This window comes from Pecten maximus, chromosome 15, assembly GCF_902652985.1.
Source record: "Pecten maximus chromosome 15, xPecMax1.1, whole genome shotgun sequence".
Lineage (NCBI taxonomy): Eukaryota > Metazoa > Mollusca > Bivalvia > Pectinida > Pectinidae > Pecten > Pecten maximus.
In genome coordinates, this window is record NC_047029.1 from 36,430,675 (window position 1) to 36,448,605 (window position 17,931).

At 42.5% G+C, this 17,931-nt stretch overlaps 2 protein-coding genes across 2 annotated transcripts; both read right to left on the reverse strand.

The window, feature by feature from the left end:
* Positions 1-7,258: 7,258 nt before the first annotated feature.
* LOC117343414 (transformation/transcription domain-associated protein-like) lies at positions 7,259-12,030 on the reverse strand. Its single transcript, XM_033905755.1, has 6 exons — positions 11,299-12,030; positions 10,999-11,110; positions 9,991-10,202; positions 9,479-9,667; positions 8,707-8,773; positions 7,259-7,423 (listed from the first exon to the last, which is right to left on the reverse strand). Exons 1-6 carry the CDS (start codon positions 11,394-11,396, stop codon positions 7,259-7,261), a joined length of 843 nt encoding a protein of 280 aa, XP_033761646.1. The 5' UTR covers positions 11,397-12,030.
* Positions 12,031-12,995: 965 nt separating this feature from the next.
* LOC117343696 (transformation/transcription domain-associated protein-like) lies at positions 12,996-17,693 on the reverse strand. Its single transcript, XM_033906165.1, has 7 exons — positions 17,555-17,693; positions 16,965-17,084; positions 16,613-16,756; positions 14,866-14,970; positions 14,416-14,511; positions 13,886-14,004; positions 12,996-13,656 (listed from the first exon to the last, which is right to left on the reverse strand). Exons 1-7 carry the CDS (start codon positions 17,690-17,692, stop codon positions 13,527-13,529), a joined length of 852 nt encoding a protein of 283 aa, XP_033762056.1. The 5' UTR covers position 17,693; the 3' UTR covers positions 12,996-13,526.
* Between the last annotated feature and the right edge of the window lie 238 nt (positions 17,694-17,931).

Genomic DNA, 17,931 nt, shown 5'->3' on the forward strand with positions numbered 1-17,931 from the left:
GGGGGGCAAAAAATGGTATCACATGGAGATATGGTCAGGATTTCTACTTATAACATTGATCAGAGGGTATCTTTGACTATGTAAAAGATTTGGGTTTTGAACACTTACCTGTTGTATATAATACCATATTTACATCCTGTAAATCAGAGTGCGTGTTGTTGTGATCATCGGTCCATATTGTTTATACGGGGTATTCCCGTTGGGGAATCCCTTCCGGTTGTGTTGTCGACGTTTCTGATGGTCCCCGTGATTTTGTGTACGCCGCACCCGGTCCCGGACCCGATCCCCGTACCAGGAATATTGATGTTATTTTTTTTCTCAACAACGACTTAATGAATAAATCTCATGTTTTTCTTGTAAATCCAGATTTATATTTCCAAAATCTGACATCTCAAATGAAATGGAAGTTATACATACAATTTTAGTAATCGTCGATTTACATTTTTCAGGGTGTGATTTTGTGTACGCCGCACTCAACCGTGAAAAATTACGGTTTTTGGCTGTTTATTCGTAAACAAGGGTTTATTTTTTATGATATTTTCGATTCCATACTTCAAGTAAACCTACATTTAGTTGTTGATACAAATATAAGTTTTGATTACAAATACTACTTATTTCATTTCAAATCTTGCCTTTTTTGAGATCGCGGCGATGATCACGGGGGGTTTTGTTTAAGCCCGGTCCCGTACACAAGATCACACCCTGAAAAATGTAAATCGACGATTACTAAAATTGTATGTATAACTTCCATGGAAATATAAATCTGGATTTACAAGAAAAACATGAGATTTATTCATTAAGTCGTTGTTGAGAAAAAAAATAACATCAATATTCCTGGTACGGGGATCGAGTCCGGGACCGGGTGCGGTGTACACGAAATCACGGGGACCGTTTCTGATTGGCTAATGTTCGGGGTATGTGCTTATTTATAATTACCTTACCTGTACATTACTCTACGCTCAGGTATCGGTCTCTCTATAGTCTTGGGACAAACTGCACGTGTATTTCGAGGCATACAATTAAATTTAGCTATATAGCTGGGAAGTTTAGTATTATACGACAGTCTGGCAGAAGCTTACATGTAGCTGGCCGGCTCGTCTTTCTCCTTCACAGGGTCAGGTATGCAGTAGATTTCGGATTTAAACCTCTAAATTATCCCGGGTTGGGTGGTATTTTTCTCTCAATAATAGGCATGATATAGTCAGTAATTCCGTTGTTATTTCGGGTGGTCTTTTTCCCGTTGTAGGCATGTTATAGTCGTTGTATTTTTGGGTACGTTTATCCCCAGGGAGGGACAGGGGTGGATATTTTTCATACGAGATATGGACCGGACGCACAGTTAGGTTACGTGAGCATTGTGTATATATTCAGTCATCATGTTTCATCACTTCTAATCTTCATATAATAAAATGTTGAACTTTATAAACTGTGTTGTCATTCCATTGATCTGTAGCCAGCTGTAAATTTCGAGACAGAACCACAGAGTTGACGAACTTGAAAAATCGAATTTTGCCTAGGCAATATTATTTTTGCCTAGGCAATATTCTATTTTTGCCTAGGCAAAATTCGATTTCTGCCTAGGCAAAAATAATTTTGCCTAGGCAAAAATATTTAATCAGGTCGGGGAAACCCCGAGATCGGCGTATAATACTGTAGTGAAAATCGGGGGAGTTATCTCCCTTGGTTGGAGCTCATTCCGCACGTGAGCTAGTATAAAATCCCGCGGGGTGTCAGAGAGCGGTCTCTTTGATCCTGAACCCTGCAATGCACACATACAGCCACTAAACGTGAGTACTCGTCACTGTATTGTATGGGTTTTGGGATGCGGGAGCATTCATTAGTCTTCTAGAGAAGGCTGGTGAGAACCCTACACCAGTTTTCTCTACACTGGTGTCAGAGTGTGTGAGAATTTCACGCCAAATTCTATTTTTTTCAACATGTTTGTTCAACTTAGTGTCGTCCTGTTCCGGACAGCACGTGTCAGCGCCATTTTGTTTTGACCTGCACATGTTGCCTACGGAGCAGAACGACACTCTGTCGGACTATTAGGGTTTTTTTTTTGCTAACTATTTGTAGGTTAGGGTAGGTTGGAACGATTTAATTGTCGTTCCAACAAAAATTTTTGTTTTTTTTCGTGTTTTTGCTGGTACACTTGATCGTGTGGGCCGCCCATATCGGCGGCATACAAAGGCCGAGTGTACAATTATACAGTGACATAGGTTTTTTTTAATTAGAAATTAGTTTAGGTAGTTATTTTTATACGGCTACGCACCTGTGCTGTGGGCCGCCCATTATATTTTGGCGGCGTACGGAGGAGGTGTGTTATAATCGCACGTATTTTAGGTTAGAGTAGTTAGTGTTAGGAAACTTATTTTTAGTTATAGGAAATTAGTGTTAAGTTAGTATTAGGATAGCGTAGATTAGATATAATTACATGTATTATTGGTGTTATTTTACATAGCACCACACAACAGTAGCTTACAAACACATGTAAAAACTGTTGTGTTCTTTATTTACACCACCCCTTTTGCATACAAAAACTGTGTTGTGTTCTTTATTTACACCACCTTCTTTATTTTTCCTGTGATAACCATGCCTTGTATTAATTTAAGGGAAGCAACAGAGGAGGAACTCTGTTCCCTTCCAGGTATAGGGGAAGTCTATGCAGGGAAGATAATAGAAATCAGGGGGGGGGGGGGGGGGGGGAAGAATTAACATTGTCTTCCCTAAAGGAATTAAGAATTAGTAAAGACACTTGGCTAGATTGGATATGCCAGGGAAGGATTACAGGTATGAACCTGAGGCCAACCTCACCACCCCATTCACCCAGTTCCTTGAGAGGGTCCCATTCCCCTGGGAAAAATTTAGAAAGTCGCCTGGATAAACAGGACGATGCAATGAGGGACATGAACCTCAAGTTTACAGAGTTATGGGGAAAATTAGATAAATTCATGGTAGACAGGGGGACAGCGGAACTCTTGAAGGAGGAGTCCGCTGTTACCAGGTCAATTCCTGGTAAGGTGGTACAACCGGGAACAATTCAACTAACCACCCCTAGTGGGGCGCAGTACATCCATGACCAGGTACCACTAGACCCCCAGCCCTTAGAACCCACAGTTCCTGACTTTCCGCCAGTATGGGGGGAACCCACCCAACAACGGGAGGCACCAGGGGGGTTGGTCATGTCGGGGACCCTTCCACAAGGTAACCCTTATCTGGACAGCATCATAAATGTACTACCTAGGGATGGTCGATACATAAGGGATCAAGTTACCTCATACCCTCCCCAATCTAAAGCCAATACATGGGGGATACAGATATCGCCTCAACAACAAGAAATTAAAACATCTTGGGGTTTTCCAGAACCTCAGAACAACATGAACAGTTCTGTGGATCAGTCACCGGTATCTATGGGCATTACCAGATCCTATGTTGGGGACAATCTACCATGTCAAGGTATTCAACCCATAGCCAATGCCATACCTGTAGGTTATGGATTTCAACCAGGTCCCCAGGTAACAGGCAGGCACCCAGTATCTGCTGGAGTCCAGGCATTTGCTGACTTAGACCCTTTATGTTCCAGGGACCTGGGTGGTTATGGTGGTAACATTACTACCAATCTACCACCAAATGATTATGGGGGGTCTACACCCATACCACACCCACAGATACATGACGTGCCCACAGCCCCTGTATGTAGGCCCAATGTAGAAACTCCCTTATTAGGGTACATAGATGGCCTCAGTATACCAAACCGTGTTAAACCGGATAACTCGGGGGATAGTAAACCTCCTCCCAATATGGGAACAGAGACCCACGTGGGGAATACAGCTGTTAAGTATACCCGTAGAGGTTCAGTAGACAGTCAGTCAATATACCATAGAGACCCAGGGGGGGGAGGCACACATATGATAGGCATAATCGGGACGACCACGGTTCTCGGCGCGGCTCAACCGATCGAAGGGCCACTGACAATAGGCGTGCCCGCAATCCGCGTCGTGCCCGAGTGGAAAACCGCCGTGCCGACTCATCGGACAGTGAACCATCTGACTTAGATCTCTCGAGTCAGGAGGAGCCTAATGTGGAGTCATCCAGTGACAACTTCAACCGACATCGGAGAGATGGACACCGCCACCACCGACATCGCAGTAAAAGCCCGCAGCGCCACAAGATGCCAACATTTACTGGTAAGGATAGATGGGAACCCTTCATCCTAAAATTTGACCGCATAGTAGCCGACAACGCATGGTCAGAGCGTAAGACAATTAACCGGTTCTTTGATTGTCTAAGCGGGGATGCGCTAGAATATGCAGATAAACTACCCGGCGCGCTCTCCTTTCATCGGCTAAAAAAGAAGATGAAGGAGAGGTTTAGTGACAAGGATGTACCTGTAGTAGCTAGGCGCGAGCTCCAGTATGCCAAGCAGGAAGAAACGGAGACCCTTGCTGAGTACGCTCAGCGCATCCAAACGCTTACCAATGATGGGTATGCTTATGCTGATGAGACCACCCAAGATCAAATCGCGACAGAATCCTTCTTAAAGGGATGCCGGGAGAAGGTGGCGGCTCAAAAAGCAATGGAAAAGAATCCCAAGACGGTTCATAAGGCCCTTAAATATATAAAGGCCTCGGTAGCGAACCAGCGCGCGTTATTTGGCACACGCTCATCACATTTCCGAGTAGACAGGTGGAGATCGCTGAAGGCACCAAACCCGGGGACGGTGAGACACAGCAGGAGATTATTAAAATGCTACGCGATGAGGTAGATGATCTCAAACGGTCGCTTACGCGTGGTGGGACAGCTAACTCACCGTGCTACCGGCCTCGGCCCCCACCTCCATACCATAATCAGGGTGGAGGTGAGGTGGTATCTCCGTATTACTCGCCGGCGGGGGATCCACGTTGGTATCCTCCGTATCGCGAAGGGAATCGAAATCCCGACCGAAGACCTCGATCTCCCGGGTACGACGGTTCCCCGCGGCACTTCCAACGGTCAACGGATAATGACAGCCGTCAATTTCTGCCTAGGGACCGGGATCGTTCCCCTACTGCTGACCGGAAGACGTGGGACCGAGGACGTAACTCTACGCCACCAGGATGGAGTAATGGTAGGAGCCAGGGCAACACGGAAGACAGCCGCGTCCCGGTAAACAATTCCATGTCTCCAGAGCGCCAGAAAAGCTTTCCTACTCGGTCCTGCTCACCGTCACCCGCGAACAAGGGATCAAGGGATTCATCCCCTCATAGGGAAATAAAGTTAGTAGTCTCGGAAGGGAGTAGTCTAACCATACCTGTGACCTTGAATGGGACAACCATAAGGGCAGTCGTAGATACAGCCGCCACCATGACACTGATCCGGAGAGGATTATTGGACCATCTGAACGGGCCGTTAATACTTGGAAAGCGCGTACAGCTCCGAGGGTTCACCGGCAACGTGGAGAACGTGTGGGAAATAAAAGATCTACTCATCGGCGTGGGAGACATAGTAACCCCCTGGACGGTATGTGAAGCACCGATTACCGACGACATGTTGCTGGGGGTAGACTTTTTAGCCAAAAACAACTGCGTTCTGGATATGAACTCTGGGAGGTTCCTGATGGCAGATCAGATAATTCCCCTCACCACGTATAGGGAGAACAAACAGAATACCGCTAAGGTGTCGGCGACTCAGACCACCACTATTCCCTCAAACTCCATAGGATTTTGTGATGTCAGCTGGAACGAGACCACCCGGCAGCCGGTCATGGTCCAGCCCAACTCCAGTGCGGTGGGGCCATTATTTGGCAACACATCGGTATCCTCTGGGGTGGATCATGCCATTATGAAGGTGGTCAGTGACTTCAAAATTGCAAGGGGGAAGGACGTCATGAGAATAGAGACAGTGGAGCCCAATATGCCCCTTCCTGTCAGGGAACCACACACTGAGCCGCCAGGAGAAGCCCATTCCAACAGAAACGTGTCATGGAAGACCCAGAATGATCCGAACCCAGGAGGTGGATCAGAGCTTCTTACAAACATGTCGGTAGTACCCGAGAACGCGCTGAAGGGCCGCTATCCGCAGTGTCGTGGGATTTCGCGCCAACAGAACCAGGATCCGCTGAGGATGTCTGTCAAACCATGGAAGATTGACCCCGGGGGTACCTACTCATGCAGTCTAGGGGAAGAATGGGGACCCTATATCACTCTCCTATACAGGGAGACAAAAAATCCCCATAAGTTGGACATTAAGGTCCATTGGGAAGGTGCTGATACAGGACTAGGGGCCAAGTATTGTCACCACGATAGCTTAAAGCTCTACGCGGGGGATACATTTCCCATATGGCTACGTCGCCTAAGACGCAACCTCCTACCGGGGGCCGCTTACGATGATTCCTCGCGGACCGAAGTACCCTCGGACGAGGAGGACATAGACCCGTGTAACGCGAGTTCAGGGGAGGACAGTGACGCTCCGACGGCGAGTCGTGGGGGGGGGAACACCCCGGAAGCGGTAGTAACACACCGCCAAGTGTGGTGTCCCCGAATAAACCATCAACAGGCCCCGGGGTCTCGAACCGCTCGAATACCGTTGGCTCTCCCGATAGCATTTTGAGGGGGGACCAGAATAAACCAGTAACGCGTACGGGGAGACAAACCAGACAACCCCGTAGATTTGACAACTACTTCCTACCCTAGGTTACACTACGGGAGGGGGGAAGGTAAGTTAGGCAAGCGAATACAGGTGGTGTGTGTAGGCACAAATGCAGGTGGTGTATAGGAGTATATAGATAGAAAATGCTACTATTCCGATCCATCCAATGCAACTCTCAGTCAATTCTGTTGTAGGACTACAAATGGATATCCTAGAGATACACCACAGGGAAGATGGGCTCGAGGACCTCCTTAGGGAGGTCCAAGGGTTACTAGAACCCGAAGCCCCATTGCCATCGACCCCCAAAGGGCCGGTGGATGGGACTTCACCCTCAGGGACTCCACCGTCCACAGGGACAGAGGAGTCCAAAACGTATACAAATCCGACTCCTCAATTGGAGTCAGAGACTTCCTCGCCCCCAGGGCCCGTCAGTGCTCCCCTGGCAGAGCCGGAGAAGACGGACCTTGAGGGCGACAACATTCCCCCTAAATATCCAAAATAGAGAAATGCCTCCTAGGGTTCCAAATTATTTGTAGAACCTCAAGGGGGCAAGTCTTAAAAGTCTATGTAACCAGTAATGTGCACCGCGGGGTTCCAGTGGAACCTCAGCAGGCAGCATCCCAATTGATATTTATATACTTGATGAAATATCGGAATTCTCTAATTCTCGGAAGGAGGGTTTAGAGTTCCAGGCACTCTGGTGCTGATGGAACTTAAAGTCCCTCAAGGGGGGCGTGCAGTCACACAGAGATCTCTCCTCAATTTGTGGGTCCGAGAGCCTCTGAGGGTGTGCACGCTGCCACAACACCAACAGATTGATAAGGTGTGAGGTTCTATACCTCCAGCACAAGTTCTCAAGGTCACCGCAGGCTCCCCCCTTGAGTATTCAGGTGGAGAGGGAGGAATCTGTGGAGACAGGTATATAGCTTACCTGAGAGACCCTCCCCTGAGAACTAATACATAAAATTAAAATTCACTAAGGTCATCAGGTAGCCATTGGTCACAGAGAGCACACCTCATCTTAAGAGAGGGGGTAAGGAATGGAGTACACTTCTAGTATAAGTAGTTTTTTTTATCAAGAGTGCTCTCCAATAAAAGGGGGGAGGGAATGGAGTGACTACACTCCTAGTATTTTTATCCTATGAAACTATCAGTTTTGGTTTAATTGGTCAAAATACATCTAATGTATATAGGATCAGTTATGGCTTAAGTGTTGCCCATAGAACCGTCGGGTACTGGGACCTACCACTTACTAGTGGAACCCTCATCCGAGTGGGGCTGGGACTTAACAAGCAACTTAAAGCCTTTCCTCACATAGGGGAATGTAAATATTGTACATATATCAGTTGCACAAATAGTTATTCTTCATCTCAGCAGGTATAATTTCATGAAGTAAGTTGCATTAACCCTCAATAAAATCCCTCCACATAAAACAGTAAATGGTTGTTCAAGGAACCCCTGGGTTTTCTCAGGCTGGGGCCTTCGGAACAACCCCAACTCCCTTAAGTTTGGATATTTAAATATATACTCAGAGTTAAATGTTAGTTAGGAAGTCTGAGGATAAAAACCCTCTGACCGTCGTCTAACACAGCAGTTATATACATAGCTGCTATTAGTAAAACAAAAATAGAATTTCAGAAATTAGGATCTCGGCTATTCTGAAAGAATCTCCCATGTGAGTAACGGTTCCAAAGTGCACCGTTTCCAGTCATGGGAGTTAGACAACAGACATAGGATTAGATCTAGCTTAAGGAGGCCCACACCCTCGTCGTCCCTCGGAAGATCATCAACCCTAGAATCTGGAGCCCTCCATGCCATTGGATCCATGAATGCTAGGACACCCACCAATTCTTCCCAGGGAGTGTACAGAGTCCAGGAGGGGGCCTTCATAAAACAGGGAGGAGTGTAGTGAAAATCGGGGGAGTTATCTCCCTTGGTTGGAGCTCATTCCGCACGTGAGCTAGTATAAAATCCTGCGGGGTGTCAGAGAGCGCTCTCTTTGATCCTGAACCCTGCAATGCACACATACAGCCACTAAACGTGAGTACTCGTCACTGTATTGTATGGGTTTTGGGATACGGGAGCATTCATTAGTCTTCTAGAGAAGGCTGGTGAGAACCCTACACCAGTTTTCTCTACAATATCACTGACATACAACACAACTGTCTTAATGACACAACAAATCTCGGTAAATATCACCGACATACAACAAAACTGTCTTAATGACACAACAAAACTCAGTAAATATCACAGACATACAACACAACTGTCTTAATGACACAACAAAACTCAGTAAATATCACCGACATACAACAAAACTGTCTTAATGACACAACACAACTGTCTTATCACCGACATACAACACAACTGTCTTATCACCGACATACAACACAACTGTCTTAATGACACACAACTGTCTTAATGACACAACAAAACTGTCTTATCACAGACATACAACACAACTGTCTTAATGACACAATAAAACTCGGTAAATATCACCGACATACAACAAAACTGTCTTAATGACACAACAAAACTCGGTAAATATCACAGACATACAACACAACTGTCTTAATGACACAACAAACTCGGTAAATATCACCGACATACAACAAAACTGTCTTAATGACACAACGCAACTGTCTTATCACCGACATACAACAAAACTGTCTTAATGACACAACAAAACTCGGTAAATATCACCGACATACAACACAACTGTCTTAATGACACAACAAAACTCGGTGAATGTCTTTTAATCAATTTTTTTTCCTATTAATTTTTCCCCGTCAATAACATCACACAGCTCCCAAATTATATTTATAGTAACAGTGATCTCCTGTAAACTCACCATGGTAACCACTGTATGGGCGGTACCCCAACACAGTATTTGTCGACGGCCTCAGCCAACGTAGTCTTTTCATCGTCATATGTCAACAACCAAAGCACTTTGGCGAGATATTTACGGGATTTGCTCTCATTCTGGTGACGACAGGCATGCAGGAAGCACGTGATGGCCGAAACACCCAGGTTCATTTGTCTGTAGATATATACGAATGTTTAAAACATAGAATGTTCAGGTTCATCAGTTTCGAAAACTAAAAAATGACATAAATGCCCCTTCTGCCATTGACACCCCAAATCTCAGCAGTTCCTGAGATTAACTAGTTACATTGCATCAGGACGGGACAGGACGGGATGGGCCAAACATGGGTACCACTATATGCCCACCCACCCCATTTCATTTCATGGCAGGGACATAAAAATAAGCATTTATTCATTCTTATTAATTTAATTAAATTCTTCATAACATATGTGGCCACCTGATGTACAAAAATGAAATTCATCAGACAATGAACTTACTTTTCCCGAGTGAACACAGTCTCGAGATAGTCGCCCCAGAGTGCCCATGCCTTTACCAAAGTGTCATGCATCTGGACAGCCGCAGAGAATGCCTTGTTGGCGTCGTCGGATCGCCCAACCTGGGCTAAGAACATGCCTTTGAGAGCGTAAAACTCTGCAGTGAACTCTTTAGTGAAATACTTGAGGTTTGTTGATTCGATCACCTCCAAACCCTGCAGAAAACAAAAAAAATTAAATGCGACACATTCAGCAAAATGTGACATGTTTATCAATTGTTATGTATTACACTTATGAACATTTTATTGATGAAGACTTTCTGCACTCAATACAGGCATATCGAAAAAAATGTCAACATGTCAATTCCTTAACAACTGTAACCATTGTAAATATTATTATCAATATACGGCTCGGCTAGAAAGAACTTCTATTGAGCTTGATCAGTTGAACGTAATAATGAAGCCAGGTTAGATCCCCAGTAGTGGTATGGAAATATACATAATTTATCATGATCTCTGCTCTACATGAAATTGATGTTTTTAACCTTTTTCAATAGCAACTGAACCTGAACGATAGACAAACTGCTCGTGACTGTCACACCTGACTGTCACACCTGGCTGTTACACCTGGCCGTTACACCTTGGTGTTAGTACATCTGCCTGTTACACCTGACCGTTACACCTGCCTGTTACACCTGGCTGTTACACCTGGCTGTTACACCTGCCTGTTACACCTGGATGTTACACCTGGCTGTTACACCTGACACCTGCCTGTTACACCTGGCTGTTACACCTGACAGTTACACCTGGCCGTTACACCTTGGTGTTAGTACGCCTGCCTGTTACACCTGGCTGTTACACCTGCCTGTTACATCTGTCTGTTACACCTGACTGTTACACCTTGGTGTTAGTACACCTGGCCGTTACACCTTGGTGTAAGTACATCTGCCTGTTACACCTGACCGTTACACCTGACTGCTACACCTGACCATTACAGCTGAACATTATGTACCTCATTGAGTTCAGTTTTGCCCATTGCCCCGGACATCTGGAGGTAACACTTGACTTGCTGGCGGATTTTCTGGAAACAATCCACTATGGGTACACTTGGTATTGTGTGGATTCTGTGGAAACAATGACCAATCTTCATTTAGTCTACAACATTTTGGTCATATTTACAACTCATAGGTTTGTTTAAAGGAGATACATCTACATAGACTGATCTCTAAATGACAGATTGACAACATACCTGCTGAGGGAGTCGAGATAAATCTAAATAGACCAATCTCTAAATAACAGATTGACAACATACCTGCTGAGGGAGTCGAGACACACGCCTGTCAGGTTGTGTTTGCGGGCAATCTTGCCAAAGTGTATGATAGCCTGGGCAGAGGCATGTACCCCCAACATGGAGTGGTTACTAGGCCATCATTAAAAAATTGTTTGTTTGTGGTTACCCGACCGACTCACTAAAATAGCCGCGACTCAAACAATTTTTTGGACCTTTGCTATTTTTTTTTTTTTTACCTGCTGCTTCCCCCAGCGGTAACACCAATATGAATGTGCCTTGTAACGAACGCACCGACAGCATACAAAATACTTTGAATGCTCTCGGGAGTTACCTTCATATTCAATACTTGCGGATTCTCTCGGGTCTTAACCATTTGAGACAACGATGAGTGTTTCAAATAAATATAGCTAGCTTAACCAACCAATCAGAAAACGTATTATGGTGATTCCCTGTGATATCAAAATATAATTCCAACAGCGATTGGTTAGTTTGGGAAAGTTACTGATGTCATTTTTCAATAATAATGAGGGTTTCCTCGGCGAGAGTGAAGCATCGATCAATCATGGCGGACGATGTAAACATTCTTTCAAAACGTGTTCGGCAGCGAGACAGACTTTGATGAATACAATGATTTTGTTGTTAGACAGAATTAGGGAAGACAAAGTTTATTTAGCAGAGGTTATTTGCCTGGCAGATATATAGTTACATTTAATCCATCTCAAGATAGATATCGACACGGAGCGGATCAATGGCGGTATAAAATTTTCTTCGGCTGTGAAGATAGAACCGCTTGATGCAATCTTCAAATAAAAGTGTTTTAGGTGTTGAAAAGTAGATATCATTAATATAAAATATTTCTAAAAGTTTGGCTTTGATGAGATCAATCAATTCATATCGGTACACAGCTTCTGATGTCTCTTTGATCTCTAGTCTGCATAGCCATTCCTGGCAGACGGAGAAACGATGTCTGTTTCACTCATAAAAAAGTTACACAGGTGAGGTCAAATACATCTCTATCGAATTAAAAATTTTGAGACACTGATTTCTTCATCGAAATATATTTTATCCAATATCAATATGCCACTCATAATAGTTGACAAATCTAGTAACAAAATCATCTTTCTTGCTTTTAAATTGCAAATATTTGTTTTTTACCATCATTTGCACCTGTTGATTAAAATGCTGAAGACACAATTGACAACATATATTCAAACTAGAGATAACAACAAACATTTTTTATACAAGTTTTATTCCCATATTTTTACACATTTGAAAAAAAAAATTAATTTTGTAAAATATCAAAATATTAATTCAGTCATGGGGGAAGTGGTATACAAAAATATGTAACATTGAAAACATAAAATGTTCATTGGGTGTGCTATTTTAACCGATTTCAAATTGTGCTTTTTTATTTCTTTTCAAACAAATGAGAGTTGTTATGTTGTTGGATGATTAACCAGTTTGAAAGTTCTTTTTCTTATTAAACTGAATTCATATATAAACATATAAGATCAGACATGTATTAAAAAAAAAAAAAAAAAATACCTACCTACCTACCCAGTGAAAAAAATGTGGGTCGGGTAACCACAAACAAACAATTTTTTAATGATGGCCCTATTTTGCTAAAATCATAAAATTAATAGTTTTTTATTAAGAGCATAAATAATGAGCACATCATATAGACAGTGATAATAGATTTTTGTAAAGATGGATTCAGAAGTGGCATTACCCGCAATTCACGAAGTTGAAATCAATACACATAACTAATATAATCGTAAACCTGTCTCAGTGAAGAGTAATGGGATAAAAGCTAGAGCTGATTATATATATTATATACCGTATTTGACCTAATAAGGGCGCAGGTCGTTGGTAATTGACAGTGGGGCGCCGTTATTAAGATTAGTTAATCTGAAGTTTTATGAAACAGACTAGACCTTATAGAAGAATACCCCAGGCTGTGGAAACGGTAAAATATTCAGTCATAAAAATATTCCAGATGAAGATATCTATTCATTATCATATTTCAAGCTTAAACACAAGAAATGTAAACAAAGTTACTGTAATGAATTTGTTAAAACTCAATAATTCGATATGACCACATGCATAAAGCCTTCCGATAAACAACCTTAATGATCACATTAAATAAATTCATTATAACGGGAACATTCCTGTAAGATCCCCTATTTGTCGCAATGATATACAATCTTTATCAGCCACACTCTTGTCTATGAGTCATTATACCATCTAAATCAAACACTTACAGGATCCTGCTGTGAGTGGTTGTCATAGTGATCAACTATGAACTGGTAGTGATGCTGTCTCCAGGTAAATATGTCACTCCAGTGGGACAGGTCATCGGAGATCATCGGCAGACGATTTCTACACACAAATAAAAAACAGAGTTTGTGTGTTAAAACAAGTACTCTTTATCTTAAAGAACAAAAGTTAGAACTGTAAAATTTGAAATTACATCACAAAGACTTTATTATCTGAAGAAAAGATGTCATTTTGTCTCTGCATGTCTTCAGATATCACATTACTCCTCAGAACATGATCTATAACACACGACCGAGTGTCACCAGACTTTGATAACAGTGTTGAAGCCTACCTCCATGTTTTGACAATGGCCTTCATGTCGTGGAGACTGGAGCTGCGGGTGATGTTGGCCGGCTGGAGTCCCTGGTTTATCTGGGCAGCCTCCTGTAACTCCATGATTTGTTGAGCGGCCTATAAAATATATCAAATCATGTTCATTCACCATCTAGCCATGTGTAACATATACCCCATCACAAGTCAGTTTATTCACCATCTAGCCATGTGTAACATATACTCCATCACAAGTCAGTTCATTCACCATCTAGCCATGTGTAACATATACCCCATCACAAGTTATTTTAACATGTATCAATACTAGTTTGTATTAAGAGCACATGTCAGTAGGCACATCATCAAATTGTTTTTTGCAACAACAGCTTACGATACCATTGTTACAGTAAACTGTAAATGTCAAAAAAAAATCCAAAAGTATATATATTTATACTGTCAAGTACAAGGCATCAGAAAGGTGGAACTGAATTATATCACAGAAAACCAAAGATATTTTATTGGATTGAAGTTAGCCAGGACTTTGTACCTTACCTGTAACAGGGGAACATGGATATGAGAAACAATGCTGGGCAAACGCCGCCATTCCTTGATAGCCAGGTTACTGGACACCTCTACCAGTCTCTCAATCTAAAAATATGTATAAATCAGAGTCAGTAGTGACCTTGTTACCAGTCAGTCTCAATCTAAAAATATTTATAAATCAGAGTCAGTAGTGACCTTGTTACCAGTCTCTCAATCTAAAAATATTTATAAATCAGAGTCAGTAGCAACCTTGTTACATATATTGAAGCCCTCATACACTAAAAAAACACCAACTTTTATTTTTTATCAGAATCTACAACACACCAAGCACTGCAAAAAAAAATATGCTGCACCAAACATAATTATATGGTAAATAGAAAAACTTGGTATGAAAATAAAAGTTCCATCCTTCTGAAATTTTGGCCCTTTCCTATCATACAGCCACAAATATTCCGTTACCATGGTGACAGTGTTGAGATGGTGGTCATCAGGTTGACATATGGCAATGTATCCGCGATACAGGTTAACCTTCCAGGCCATTTCTTTTGGGCAGGACAACTCGACCTGGAAAATACAAGGGAGATAAAGAAGTTTCATATTGATACAGGGAGAAAGGGGAGACTTGATGAGTGTGTACTTCAGACACCTGACCAGTGATGATACCCGAGGTGACAAACAATGGAGACTAATTAGTGATGTGTGTATGGTTACCTGAGACTAATTAGTGATGTGTGTATGGTAACCCGAGACTAATTAGGTATCTGTGTATGGTTACCCGAGACTAATTAGTGGTGTGTGTATGGTTACCTGAGACTAATTAGTGATGTGTGTATGGTTACCTGAGACTAATTAGTGGTGTGTGTATGGTTACCCGAGACTAATTAGTGATGTGTGTATGGTTACCTGAGACTAATTAGTGGTGTGTGTATGGTTACCTGAGACTAATTAGTGATGTGTGTATGGTTACCCAAGACTAATTAGTGGTGTGTGTATGGTTACCCGAGACTAATTAGTGGTGTGTGTATGGTAACCCGAGACTAATTAGTGGTGTGTGTATGGTTACCTGAGACTAATTAGTGGTGTGTGTATGGTTACCCGAGACTAATTAGTGGTGTGTGTATGGTTACCTGAGACTAATTAGTGACGTGTGTGTGGTTACCTGAGACTAATTAGTGATGTGTGTATGGTTACCCGAGACTAATTAGTGGTGTGTGTATGGTTACCTGAGACTAATTAGGTATCTGTGTATGGTTACCTGAGACTAATCAGTGATGTGTGTATGGTTACCCGAGACTATTTAGTGATGTGTGTATGGTTACCCGAGACTATTTAGTGATGTGTGTATGGTTACCTGAGACTATTTAGTGATGTGTGTATGGTTACCCGAGACTAATTAGTGGTGTGTGTATCGTTACCTGAGACTAATTAGTGGTGTGTGTATCGTTACCTGAGACTAATTAGTGATGTGTGTATGGTTACCTGAGACTAATTAGTGGTGTGTGTATGGTTACCTGAGACTAATTAGTGATGTGTGTATGGTTACCTGAGACTAATTAGTAATCTGTATATGGTTACCTGAGCTAGGGCATCCTTCATGAGTGCCCAAAAGGAAACCCCTTTGACAGTATGACTGATCATGAAAACACAGACACTCTTAACCTTATTGCTTCGGAGTGTATGTAGCCACCAGCTACTACGTGGAGAAACAGCATCAATGACTGGCTGTTTATAGAGTGATAAAACACACAGATATACTCAATTATCTGGCAATTAAACCTCTAAGCAACGTATAAAATATATACTTCCTGAGGGTCATAAGGTTAAGGGACATCTATAGTTGCCTTGAGGACCTATTTGTACCGCGGGGACAGAGTGGAACAGTCCCTTCAGGAATGTGTGTATAAAGGTTTTGGGGATCTATAATTACCTTGAGGACACAGGGACGTATGTGTACCGCGGGGACAGAGTGGAACAGTCCCTCCAGGAACGTGTGTATAAAGGTTTAGGGGGATCTATAATAACCTTGAGGACACAGGGACGTATGTGTACCGGGGGGACAGAGTGGGAGAGTCCCTCCAGGAATGTGTATAAAGTATAAAGAGATCTATAATTACCTTGAGGACACAGGGACGTATGTGTACCGGGGGGACAGAGTGGGCCAGTCCCTTCAGGAATGTGTATAAAGTATAAAGAGATCTATAATTACCTTGAGGACACAGGGACGTATGTGTACCGGGGGGACACAGTGGGATAGTCCCTCCAGGAATGTGTGTATAGAAGATGGATGGCAGTCTTTCTGTATAACATGATTTCCACTACACATAAACGGTATCAGCTCTCCTCCTAACATCTGAAACATACGATATCATGTCTGTTGTAGATTTCAATGTCTAACACTCACAATTACTCAATAGACATACATATCTTAATTTTGTGATGATGCAACACTGAAAAGGGTAAAATACATTTGCAATATGGAGTTAAATCCTCAAACATGTGACCTAATTTTTCCAGGTTTTGTCATATAAACCATGATGAGAAGAAAACTTTCGACTTACCTGTTGTTGTTTGTCGGAGAGAATTTTCCAGATCCGTGGGAAAGAGTCAACCCAGGAGGCGTGGCCCAGGTCTGTGGAGGTGTGGCACAGCTGGGACAGGGCATTTAGATACGACACAGTCTACAGGAAAAATAGGTAAGCAGGTCAAGGTCAAGGTCATATAGGAGACAGCCCGATCAGAAGTTCGTGTAATCAATATCCATCACACATTATTGTGTATCTCATGCTGTTCAAGGACTGTAGCCCCAAAATTTTTTTGTATATATGAATGCTATCATTTTATTAAAAATAATCCTTTTAATACACATGGGAAAATATAAATCATATAAAATGTAAATTAACATGAATGTATAAATGGTATAAACAATCCAATTGATGAAATGTTTACACACCAGGTGTATGTAAGGTGCTGTCCTTAAATGTCAATAGCTGTTTAAAGGACGTCAAACAAAACCAAAGTAAAGTGCTGAGTTTATATAAGAAGTTTGTCGTTTATCATAACACCTGAAAATTCTGTCTGGTGGCAACAACTCTTCAAGAACTTGGTCTGGTGTACCAGGACACAGATGTTCTGACCGGTCATAACTAACCTTGACCTCCCGACAACTTTCCAGGAATTTCGCCTGACGTTGTAACAGAGTATTGATGTTCTGACGAGGGTCCAGGTTCTCCTTTTTGGGCGGTTCCTTGGGAATACTCTTGTCTGATGACACCCCACTTAACTCCATGTCTATCTCCTGATAGAAGAAAATCATACTCGGTAAAGCTTGGATAAGGAATTTTTTCAAACAGACATTAAGACATGGCAACACTGATGTCCTAAAATGTCAGGGTTACAGAAATATTCAAAAAAGAAAAATCAGTACACATTCACAACTTGAGCGTGTCAGATTATTTCTGTTCAGTTTGGTATGATTAAACTTTTCTGGAATTAACTGTAATTAATATCAAAACTGTTTTTGTTTCT